This window comes from Glandiceps talaboti, chromosome 10, assembly GCF_964340395.1.
Source record: "Glandiceps talaboti chromosome 10, keGlaTala1.1, whole genome shotgun sequence".
Taxonomy (NCBI): domain Eukaryota; kingdom Metazoa; phylum Hemichordata; class Enteropneusta; family Spengelidae; genus Glandiceps; species Glandiceps talaboti.
This window is the reverse complement of record NC_135558.1, coordinates 5,948,365-5,962,160: the sequence shown is the minus strand read 5'-3', so window position 1 is coordinate 5,962,160 and position 13,796 is coordinate 5,948,365. Positions and strand designations below refer to the sequence as shown.

Below are 13,796 nucleotides of genomic sequence, written 5' to 3'. Positions count from 1 at the left end.
TGAACAAACTCAGGAACTGTTCACACTTCTATTTTTGTTCTAGCTTAGCGTGCCAATGTGAACAAGCCTATAAAGCTAGTGATAAGGACAATTTGGCAAAGCCTATCCTGTCTACATCACAGATCTGTTATTTTGCTTTACATTTCACTATCCACTTGCAATAGTATCAATGTCACACCATTATAGTAAGTTGAAAATATAAAAAATATGTGTTCAAATCGATTGGTCACAGTGGGAGTGATAACGCCGAGTCAGATTTTGATTATTCAAATGAAGTCACTATGTAAGATGAACATAGGAGTTAACACCTACACAATTTACATATAGGCTAATATGATGTACCTTTCTACAAATTGGCATTCTGATAACAGCCATTGGGGTATGGCTAAATTCACACACTGACAATGACACTAGAACAAATGGACAGTGAAGAGCAAATTAGAATCACAGGTCCATTATGTAGACAGGCTTGGAAAAGGGAATGAACTGACGGTGAGTCAAGGAAGGAAAAAATCATTACATCCATAGATCGTTGTAATATTATTAAACATCAGTAAAATTATCACACTCTGGTAAGTATATAAAATTATCAAGCTGTGATAAGTACAATGTATGGATTGGATTTCTGTTATCAAAACAGGATATTTATTTACATATGACACTCTACTGTTAGAAGTGAAAATAAACTTCCCTGGGAAAAGAATACAATTAGAAAATGAGTTGGTTTCATATGACATACATAACTTTATGGTCCATAGCAAATACAGTGTGTGTTCCTTGGAATTAGGTCAGATTATAGTATTTTTGAGGAATCACTTTGCATAAGTGTATACAAAGAAGGTTGTTGAAAATGTGTACTAGTCAATCAGGATCGACAAGCAGATGTTTTACAGTGTTTTCCACATATGTACAATACTAGTTATATCTATTCAAACATGTCCATACTGTTAGTTTCCTACTTGATTTGCTGAATTCATTTATTAGGGGGGGGGGGATATTTGTATGTTGTAGAATATTCCATACAAATTATAGTAGGAATATTATTTGCATAATGGTAGCACAATAGTATTGTTCAATAGGTACAGTTTGACAGTAAGTGGTGTCACCAGTGCATCATTTTATGAAAATGATGCATAAATGCATTAACTAGTTCACAACAATCAAAATCAAAATGCTAAATGCATAAATGCCCGAGAGAGAATAAACTCTGTTGGGGACCAACAATCATAGATACATGTAAATGTATATGATGTTGGCCGGGTATGATCAGTCAACATGTATGTACTGACAATGATATCATCATCTTTCATCACAACAGATGGTGTATGAATGAATCCTTAATTGTCCAAAGATATCAGTCTGTCTATGAGATCACCAGCCAGACTGACTACTTGACAAGCACACCCACATCACCATTTCTTTCATGTTTGCTTTATTAACTGTTTGGTTGGCTGGGTGGGCAGTGGACACTGGATAGCATGGTTGGTAGTGCATCAATCTAGCAATAGGGAACTTGCAATCCAGACTGAGCATGCTCAGACCCAAAGGACTATGGGATTATCTGTGGTTATCATAATACCTAATCAGGAGCTACCGATAAAATAAACCTCCCACAAAGGTCAGGGTGACTATGAATTGATTATCTGTGGTTACGAACAATGTAACAATATTGTTTACAATACTAATTCATTAGCATTTATTATCCCATTTCCCATGATGCAACATTCAACATGTTGCAAGTTTGCATGTTCCCTATTGGAGTGTCCAAGGTGGGCATACTGGACTGGCTAGCTTTTTCTCCACTATAACGTGTATATGACATATGATACATACATGTAGTGTCCAAATGGTGGTTACATTCATTGCACAATTTATATGATGATCACAGACTCAGTGTTCTCCTTAAAACTCTGAAACAAGGGTGCCATGTTCTCTTGTAATTTTTGCGTGCCTTCTGTAAAAAGAAAATCATAGTCCCAAACAACTTCAAATTATGCATAAACGATGTTCTCTATTAAACTGGCAAGTACAGAAAGTATCACTGATCACTAACTTAGCTTCTTGTGAAGAATTTGGGGAGAATACTGGACACACAAAGTGAACATAGTACTATTTATGGGTTTTCCACTTTGAAAATATGAGAAAATGTCTTCAATTTCCCATACACTTTCACCCTTCTGTGGCAACAAAGTACTAATCCCATGCTAAAGAATTGCTGTTGGATGAAGATTCAATGACAAATCACCATCAACACTTTCAATGGACTTATCTTATCTTAAAAGTACAATACATTTAGTTTTCTGTGAATATTCATTTGTTTAAAATGAGAAAGTAAACCCCATTGTTACTAGAAAGCCTCCCAAGTTGTTTTGTCTGACTAGATCACAAGGGAAACACAGTGTTGAAAAACAGACACAGCACCCTGTCTGAAGGTCAGACAAGGAGTTGTAAGTTGATTAGGAAACTAGCAGGTAATTATAGTCTATGAATGGAAGAATGTTATCTCATCGTCTTGATCAACGACCACCCTGAAAATCAGACTGATTGGTGAATGATATCAGATGTAACTGTCACTTAAAAGAAGATGCCTCTTGGAGAGACACTTTGCAGGAGAATCAAAGGAGATTAACCAGGATGCCTTTATTCAATTCATAATACTTTTAAGAAGTTCTTTAACCCCCCCCCCCCCCCCCCCCACTCCAAACCCAACACATACTTGAGGGCCAAAAATACATCCAAAATATGTATATCCAGGCAGCAACAAAAAATTTGAGTTAGTAGCTGACTCTTGGCATGATGCCTGTCATATTGATTGCGTCAAATATAAATAATAAGATGTATCATTATGATAATTATTGCTTTAACGTTTGTGTACTTTAACATCATTCCTACTTGTATGTTTATGGTTCACATTCACATGTAGATGGTATATTTTTATAACTGTTGACTTTACATGTAATCTTAATGTGCATATTCATCATTTAAATCATAGGTCTACTCTAAATCAACAAGTTATTATGTAAATGTACAAAGTACATGTTATAATGTATGCAAATATCTTATTAATATGCAAATCATCACCAGCTCACCATTACAACTACCATCAACACTGCAAATTATAAAATTCACACTGAAGTTGTATATTTATGACATGGGTCATTCTTATCTAAATCTTGAAAGACTTGGGTTATCTTGAGGTATATGTAAGCTCTGCTTGGGGCCTTTTTGTATGTAACTGCTTAGTAGGACTCTACTTTGGATAGTCAGTGACAAACAGGCCTAGTCAAACATTTCATATTGTATCTTTTTCTCACACTATAATGTTTATCTGGCTAAATAAATAATGGTTTCCAGATTTGAGAGGTGGTCTATTTTGCCTCTTTATCTACCCAATTACAGAAATACCAGTTCATGTTACACTCTGGAGTACTGTACCCTACCATGTGTTGTTGACTTCTAGAATTTACACACATGTTATGATGCAACACATAATATCATAATTAGACATAATCCATGTATTAACAACTGGTCAATTTTGTAATGTGGTGGTATTATAACAAAAGGGCATTCAGAAAGGAGAAAGCCCTGCACCTTTAATCTTCTGTTGATGGAGACACTGCTCCATGTTCCACGTTTTCCATCTGTTCTTATACGTCAAGATAATTGGCAAGTTATGGGTAAACCTGAAACTGTCCAAGAATGATGAAGTAATTCAAGTCACATTATTACACAAAGGTTGAGGACAACTAATAAATAAAGGAAGGTCAGTTTATGACGAATGCCGACTACAAACCTACTATTAAACTGAAGTTGCATGCGATTCTTCAAAGAGAATGGAGTAGTAAAGTTGAATGAATATTGACCACAAGCATTTGCCATTGCGATTATGAACTTTGACACAAAGTTTTATTAGTGTATAATTTATCATGCTTTCACACATGCTATACTGTAAAGGAGTGTAACCAGCCAGTTTGAATTATCATTTATGGTTTAAGTTTACAACAAAAAGTTGGAAATATGTGATGTACTGTGTATCCACATCATGTCTGATGAACACTTGACTCTTAGGTGCAAGATTTACAATCACATCATGATTAAGATTGCATAGAAAAGTCATACTGTAAACACAGATATTTTCGCCACTAGAATATTTTGCAATTTTATAGTCTTCAGCTAGTTCTCAAAGACAATTACTAATTACAAGACTGGTATAAAATTTAAGTTCACGTACACTAAGGCATACAAATGACTACTTATTTTGCATTTTTGTTTTCCAGCGAATTAAGCACAAATAACTCTTTAGCTTAAATTTCCAAGTTTACAATAATTCCTGCAGCAAAAGTCAGTTTTCATTGGCAAGAGTGTTAATGATATGAGGAGGTATGACTTTCCAGTACACAGTGGGGGAGTATAAATTGTTGCATGATTGGCACTCCAACCAAGTCTAACCACAGGTAGCCTCATCCCAGCACAATTTTGAGACAACCAAATCAACTACATCATTGCACTTTATACTGGTATGCATTTACTTCATAGTACATGATGTGCAACCATTCCCTCTCTAAGCTCTATCCAGGTGACACACTCCTACTGCTGATTACAGGTATCCCCAAGGTATCCACCCCTTCTCTGGCAGGAATTATGATATTGTACCTACATGTAAATACAAATTTGCATGTTGGTACCTGGTGTACAAGCAGTGTGCCCTCTCAGTCAATTTGATCGATGCGCCACTGATGCACACAATTTCTAGTGATGCACCAAAGTTGGTGTTCCCCTATCTCTCTACTATGTGGTGACTCACAAGAAATGCCAGTTTTTCTCATTTTGACTCACAGCAACGACATTTGGCTATCATTAGAGGGCACACTGTGTACTTGTATTGTAAGTACATGTATTTCATCACGTAACCCTACATGTAAATCATGCTGGTGACAAGTCCATCATAAATACTTCTGTTCTTTTAATATCACCTAGTATCTCACTATCCTTATCTACATATACCTTGCTTGTAAAATCACATCATACATTTAACAACATTTACTATGATTTAGTAGCAATTTGTTTTGCTTTCAAGACAAGGGTTGAGTTATCTTTGCACAGGAAACCCACATTTTATCTTTTGAGATAAACTTCACAGGAAATGGCATTTCCATTTGAAGATAAATGTATCTCTAATGGTATATGTAAAATACAACTGAGTAAACAGCCCTTTAAGATGTGTGTTGTTTTAAGTACATTACAGATGAAACATCTACATTTACTATGATCACCTTGCAATGCACAACCATGCAATGTGGAGTTATGATGGTCGAATGGACAGTGGCTGGTTTGAGCTCTGCAGGTTGCAGGTCTGAGCCTTGTCATTGTCATTTGTTTCTGAATGCTTCGGCATAATATGAACCAGGCATGAATAAATTAGTGTATAACTGAGGACCTGGTAGGATAGCAGTTACAATGTATTAGATTTAATATTATGCACTTACAGAGGTTGCAATGTATTGTTTGCTTCCCAAGGGGTGAGGAAGAATAAAAGGTAGCCGCAGGTGTGCTGTTATCGGTTCATGCCAGGAGTAAAGTGCTTTGAAGTTTGAGTAGTGCTGGTAAGATATAAATAAACTAACAACAACAACAAAGACATGTTACATGTATTGTAACAAACTTATACAGGTGGCTTTCAAACTGACAGCAGTAAATTTATTGTTGTTTGACATTGTGATATGTGCATAGTCCCCTCAGCCAATTTGATGCATCAGTGTGAAGCATAGCAATATCTTGTGACGTACCAAAAGTTAATATTTCCCTATTCCTCACTATTATCAAGTTATCCAACTCACAAGTTAGTAAGACCACTGACAAGTCTCTGGGCTACATTACATATGCAATGAGTTGCAAGAAAGTCCATTTTTATCATATTGATCATCAAGAACATTTTTGCCTTTTACCAGAAGGGCACATATATTGTGATAAAGTACGTGTTTCATAATGTCAATAGTTCAAATTGGTGTCAACCATTTCATGCATCATCAACCCTCTTTTCCTATTTCTTTCAAAGGGGCTCTAGCTGAGTTTATACATTTTGGTGTGCATTTTGCTGGCCATTCAAAAAAGGTATTAAACTTACTATAAATGCATATACTTAACCATCACATGTAATTGACTGAACTCAAACCTCATATTAAGATATAACTACTTATAAACGATCCAATGATATAACTTTTATAGGTATAAAACTTGAGGCAATCCCTACTGAGTACTATGCAATGAACTCTTTAACAATACCAGACGATAACTGCAATAATATCATAGAGGGCACACATCAACATTTATATCATACTAGAATATTTTATTTGAGGTTTAATAACAGTATTTTCACTGCTGTAAACATTTTGAAGAATGGGGTTGGTAATATAAGGAATGATAAACCGTTCTCATTATTTCATTCACACTTCTATTTGATAACACATAATTTTCACTACACATGATTTTGTCATCTGCCTTTGGCATCTAAAGAAAGGTTTATAAAATCATTGAGCAAATATTCCAAACAGCAAATTTTCACAGATTGCATTACAATAGCAATTGTACAATTGAAGATATTTTTCTTGTAATGAATTATATTGGTCTCATTAAAGAACCATTTTTCTGGTAAAAGAGCAGCGAAATTCTGTTTACTCCAATTAAAATGCCATTACAGCACAACCAATCAATCAATCAATTAATAAATAAATAAATAAATAAATAAAAACAAAAAACAATAAATAAATCAATTAATTAAAGTGTATAAAAATCACTGCTACCCAAATGCAAGGAATGAACACGAAAATGTTCATGTCCATTAGACAAGAATTTCAATTGTAGTTATATGTGCACCTCAAAACAATTCTTCATGAAATCAAAATTTTTGGCATATAGTGAGCTGAAAAGTAGATAACTGCATTTTAAAACTATGAATAAAACTTTGGAAATTGGGACTATTATTAAAAATGTGGATGAGAAACACAATTGTCTGGCAGAGCTCTAAAAAAAGTTGGTCCTGAACTAGTCCTGACTGATGTTATAAAAATCAACATGGTTTCACTGAAAAGAAAGCAATAGAGTGAGAAGAACCTGGGATTGAACAATGAATCTTTATAAGAAAAACAATAATGAACAGATTGTACTTAACGAAATATACAGTAGCTGATACACTGAGAACATAACTTCACACCATGACTCACTGGTATGCATTTAAGGCTATCCAGCCATACAGAAGTGATAAATGAAGGCTGGCTGGGACTGCATAGCTTACAGAAGTCTATGTATTGAAAATAAACATTACTACAAAAAAGCAGCCATAAATATTTGCAGAGGTAATTGTAAGGTTCACGAACACTATTTACAGCCCATTAGGGATGTTATCTGAATTCAAAGAGCATGAATTATGCCTGGCAAGAAGTATACAATGTGTAGGCATGCTGGTCTTAACATGGAATACTGACATATTGACCTGATGTTGGACTAACACCAATTAAAAACAGATCAACTCATCTACATGTACCAGGAACTAACAGAAGTGTGGGAAAATATTTTCAAACTTTGATGGTATGCATGTATGTACATAGCTACTTTCTAATATGTACTTTGTTAGTATCAACCTGCCTGCACCTATGCATTCATGGCATTGTAATTGCATTTTACAAATTTTATCAAAACATGCAATCACATAATTTTCAGTTCAGTTAAAAGGAATGTTTTGTGAAATTACCCACGTAAAATGTAGATGTCACATTGATTGAAAACAAAATTGTACATTTTCTTCCTGAAATCAAACAAAAAGGTCTTTATGTATACATAGCTGTATATTTTTATTTCACATCATTCTGAAAGATTATATCTTAATTTTTTCACACTGCTCTGCAAGAATAATTGTCTTTCTTGTGGGTGTTATCAACTAATAAATTCTGAAATAAAACCTGACAGTGATCAACAGGACAGCAAATACATTGTATATATACCTTTGACATTTGTCCTGGAGATATGATTTATTCCAAACGGATGTACAACTGTTGACATAGTTATTTTAGGAATGGGTAAAGGGAGTCTCTCTGGTTTTTACTCTGGTTTTTGTGCTCTCTATAACTTCATTCAAAGTAAAAGTTAACAGTTATTTTAGGAGTGAATCGTGTGTAAAGTGAGTCTGTCTATAACTTCATTCAAAGTAAAAGTTGACATAGTTATTTTAGGAGTTGGTAAAGTGAGTCTTTCTGGTTTTTACTCTGATTTTTGTGTCTGTCTATAACTTCATTCAAAGTAAAAGTTGACATATTTACTTTAGGAGTGGGTAAAGTGGATGTAAAGGAACATGTCAAACTACTGGACAATTTAAAGTCTTTTTCTTTTATCTCATTATAGTTAATTAAAGTTGACGTTATATAAACTGGTGAGATGCTCATATCAGCAAGTTGGTACTTTATTTGAGACAAATCACTTCAGAGGTCGAAGTTCACCAAGATCAAAGGATGACTAGCCGCTGGCCAAGATCAGCTGATCTTAACCTACTGATAGTGCCAAGTTAAATCTCAGTAGTTCCAGTACTAAACAATGCAATGTATAAACTGTCCTTAGAAGTTGAGCATACAAGATTTGACCTGAGCAATTGCATGCTTACTATCCCACAGAGACAGACAGATAGACAAACACTACAGAGGGTGCATAGCTTCTCTCATTTACCACATGCTGCAAAGATTATTATCATAGTTCAGAGCTTAGTATCAACTGTGCTTAATTACTGTAAGAGTTGAGTTACATATCCACCCAAACAGTGGAGTACTTATCCTTCATAATGTCCACAGATACATTAGAGTAGCCCCGGGAGAAGCTAGCATATATATATACATTAGTTACTAGTATACATATGTATGTATATCTATCTATCTATCTATCTATCTATCTATCTATCTATCTATCTATCTATCTATCTATCTATCTATCTATCTATCTATCTATCTACACACACACACACACACACACACACACACACACACACACACACACACACACATATATATATATATATATATATATATATATATATATATATATATATATATATATATATATATATATATATATATATATATAATTATATATACCGGTGTATATATATATATATTTATATATTATATATACATATACATGATTATATATATATATATATATATATATATATATATATATATATATATATATATATATATATATATATATATATATATATATATATATATGCACACACACAAAAATCTGTACTGTTGTATGAATTTGACTGAATAGATGCTTTAAATCTGCAATCTCAGACCAATTTGACCAAGTCATTTCATTCACAAAGTCATCCAACAGCATGCTACATACTAGTAGTAGTAGCCCAAATCTATGCATTGTGTGTCTAATCCACACATCCCCCATGCAAATACATCAAAAAGTATAGATTCTATGCTACACACTACTTAAGTACCTACTATATTGTATATTCTATATGATATACAAAATGTAGTAGCCAGAGTCTGCCTTGCAACAGGACAAACTGTATAATCAGGCAGTAGTACTCAAATTTCTCAGCCTGAAAACATGGCATAATGTATTCTAGCTCAGACCACTATAAAGTGGTCAGAGATTCTGGTAATTCACAACTCTTTTGATGGAAAAAGATATGCATAATCAATGCCAAAACAAACTTTGTGCCAATATTGAGGTGTCTTTTACTTCTACAATTCCTAGCTTTAGTGTCTCCATTTCAGTTTAGCTATTCCTGGGTGCTTCAAAAGTTGTTGTTTATGCAACACAGCAACTACTACACCATTCAGTTCATGTGTGAGACTTGTGTGCAAACTACAGATGTGTTGACACAACCAACAATTTACTGAAACTGTACACCTTGTGTTTTCACACCAAACAAATTACATTACACAACCCTACAGCACGGTTATGAAAACATACACCTCAGAGGTCAACTTAGGCAAATTGTTTGAAACTTTCTGCTATCTCTCCTTTGATAAAGCACCGATATTCCTCCTGATTCATAAACTGTGTACCAATGACTGCCTATCAAGAAAATACTTAAGTTCCAAAAAAAACCAAAAACATTTCAGCTGGCAGTGAGATGCAATAATGTCACAAGCCAGACTCGCCTTCAGAAATGTAATTGTTTTTTGAAAATTTGAAACAAAAGAACGTGTGAACCAAAGGATACATGTAATTCAGTTATTATGAAATAACTACAGGTATTAGGTAATGAAAGAATCTCCCCCCCCCCCCACTAATTGGTTGACCTTGAGTATGTGAATACTGTGGGCCAAAATGCAATCATTTAAGTCCTCTCTTTTGACTTTAAGGAATTTACTCAATACCTTGGAAAATAATAAATGGCTGGCCCTTTTCATTCTTTCTCTTGTTTTGCTAGAGGTTAGCCATTTAATGATGGGGGAAAAGGTTTTTTCCCCCTTTGTCTACTGTAGAGCACTTATATGTTGTTTGTGGGGTCTGCATAGTTGGTATCAACAAGAATTCCACAGAAACAAAAGTGTTGGATTCCTTTCCTCTGCTTAAAGGACTATTTGATGATAAGGAGGAAAACAGCTATTCTTTGCTAAATGTTTCTCACACACCAACTTAAAGATCTTAAGTTTAATTGTCATTTGTTCTAAAAAAAAGAAAAGAAGTCACAAGTCCACCTTTTCAATTTGGGAGGGAGTAGCATTTAGAGTACTCATTCCATTTACACCATTAAACTTCACTAACAAAAGAACAAAGACTTCAATCTTTAAGTGTTTGCAACAATCGCTATCTATTCAGGAAATGATTGGCTCTCCATTTTCAGTCCATTTCATTCTCACAGCAGCAGCAAACTTAACTATACCCAGTGTTATGCACTCATTTCCATGTCTTAATTACTACCCTATGATTTTTAGATGTATATTTTTAAGGGTAATAAATGCTTTTTCTCTTCTTTCACAGATCTATCTCATATAAAGAAAGTGAAAAACCTGCAGACTTTTACCACTTTCAAGTTGTGGAAGATGGAAATACTATCTTCTCATCCTGACAGATATATTCTCCAACCTAATGATACCCCATCCCATCCCATCACACCACACCCTACCGTAGCCTGTCGGCATCACTGGAGCTGAGACTCAACTGTTCTTCTTTCACTATTATGGATAATGAAAGAGGCACAGCAGAATCTCAACTCCAGAGACATAGGCTAACCCCACCCATGTGCCTTTAGAATCATTCCTGAAGTTCACAATCACATCAGGGCTAAAGACTTCTTCTCATGTACCAAAGGAGGTATAATGATGTGTAAAATGAAAACCAGATTGTGAAGGACGACTTAAACTGTCTGCTTCTTTATTTTATAATTGGAGATATAGCAAACACTTCACCACCATGGTCACTTGTCTAGCCTTGTACCCATTACTTTATGAATGCCTGAAAGCTTGCCCGATCCCTAGCAGGGGGTATCACTCTCTCTTCACAGAACCAAGGATGGCCAAACTACAAACATCCCAAAAAAGCACCAATCACTTTGGTAGATAATTGCCCCAAGCTAGAACCAAATTCCGATGATGTAGGTCAAGCCCTCGCAAGCGCTTAACGATGATGAGTGAAGAAAAGGCTGAAAGTTAAACAATTACCATTCCACTTGTTAAAGCATTAGTGTATCATTCACAATGAGAGGCTATTAAGTTTGGTCTATTAATTAAAGCACTTCCAGACAAAATAAATTGACTCCTTTTTAGAACTATCAGACTTGACAAATGTCAATTTTCAGTAATTCAGATGGACCCTCTAAATAATACTTAAATAGATCTTGTTTGCAAAACAAATGGGTCTTTTTGTATAAGAATAACTGCCTGCTGACACTTAAAATACAGCATTGTACTTTCCAGTCTTTTTTATTTACAATGTCTAGCTACCTAAGTACAACACTGAAATACATCCATGTAAGTCAGTGAATGGCCACTGTACAATTGAGTTGTGCCATCCACAGCTGACTTTAATAGTCTGTTTTCAACTATTAAAGGAATTCTCAATACCATGGGAAAGTTATTATAATGTCTGACAGCAGCACAGCATACTATGTCATTTCTTAGTGAGTGTTGATTCTGTCACCAACATACACTCTGATATTGTCATATTGTTTTCATGAACTATATATTTAAGGTCAGCTAGCTGTCCACAATTTTTGAGGAATGCTCAGTTGGGTGTTTTTCCTGTGGCCGTGACCCATTAGAAGTACGGCCCTGGAAAGATCAGTGTTGTTAGAGTAACCCTGTAGAGACACTAATAGAAAGAGTGTAGAGCATTTAGCCAGATTATTCTTTCCAAAAGACAAAACAAACAGCAATATATGACCACTCAATAGTCAATTTGTAGTACAAGGACACGGTTTCTCAAAAAATACTAGTTGCTCTAGAAAATACTAGTTGGTTGTCAATACTAAATTTCATACAGCAGATACACATAGGCTGTTACCAGCATGCACACGTGATGGTCCCTGACTTCATGGGGGTGGTGGTGAAAAAAGTTTTACAGCCTACTGATTTGAATAAATCATACAATCTGAACATACTTTTTTGCTGACAAAACTTAACCTAATACATGTAAGTATGCATTTTTAATTTCTCATTTATACTGAAATTTTGGACAAGTTTCATGCTGGTTCAGCAACTACCTAACAATAAAGTTTCTTTTTTCTTTCCTTGGACAAAAAACCCACACTAAGTAAGAGATGACTTTACAAGTAACAAATCTACCAACTCCATAAATTAGCACATGTGAGATTACTTCTAAGTTGTATACTTCTCTTGCCTTTCTCCTTAAAATTCATTTTACTTTCATTCTTTTCATCTTCTTTTTTCGAACTCAAGAGTTTATGGTACGGGCGTTTGAAGGTCAAGTTTGAAGGTTCCTAAACAAATACTATTCGAGCAGCTGAGCTATAGTTTTATTTATGCTACCGTAACTATTTCATCAACCAATTTTCAAAATAGTGGGTTCAACTGAAAAGTGGTCTGTTGTTTCATATCGGATACACTATATCATGTAATATGGATAAATCTACAGCTGAGCATTCTGCGGTTCACCTTGATGATTCATCAGCGAGGGCTGCCTGTAGCTATTAACTCTCCAAGGGTTCGGATAACATAGAAGTGTCAACAGTAGCTTTATTTGGTTGACCGGTTGTCACTACTTCACACAAGTGAAACTACAAAATAGTTAGTATGTAGAGTACAATCCCTGGAGCACTGCGATTAGCATCAATATTCCTACCGTTTGCATTTGATAACGTAAACTGTATATAATTTATAGTGTAAGCACTTACCTGGGTCGTGGAATGGTACCAATGCATAATTGTAAAGTGGTTTATCTCGTCTGGATAAAGTTGTGGCTAAAATCTTTGCTGCTCCCTCGATTACTTGAACGAGATCATCATACATAGAGCCAGTTACATCGAATACAAATGCTAGAGTCGAAGCTCCGACTGGTGGCCGTGCTTCCTCTCGTTCTCGCTCGAGTTGATTTCGTTTGCTGGCTTCTGCGATATAGTCGACAACATCTACATCTCCTCTCTGCGATGAAACAAGCCAGTTCGTCGCAAAAAGCGACAAATATATACACAATTGCAAGATTATACTATATCGTAGCTGCATTGTTAAAAGTTTTGTCGCTATCAAACGCAAATTGCTGAATGAATGGACCTATTAAACGTAGTCAAAAATATTTTGCCCCTCAGTCCAGCAAAGTTTACACAC

At 35.0% G+C, this 13,796-nt stretch overlaps 1 protein-coding gene across 1 annotated transcript in view; it reads right to left on the bottom strand.

Moving 5' to 3' along the window:
• LOC144441309 (hemicentin-1-like) overlaps window positions 1-13,694 on the bottom strand; it is an 80,626-nt gene extending 66,932 nt beyond the window's left edge. The window contains exon 1 of the mRNA XM_078130866.1: window positions 13,367-13,694. Coding sequence (XP_077986992.1) covers window positions 13,367-13,694 — 328 coding nt within the window. The remainder of the gene's footprint in view (window positions 1-13,366) is intronic.
• Window positions 13,695-13,796: the final 102 nt, after the last annotated feature.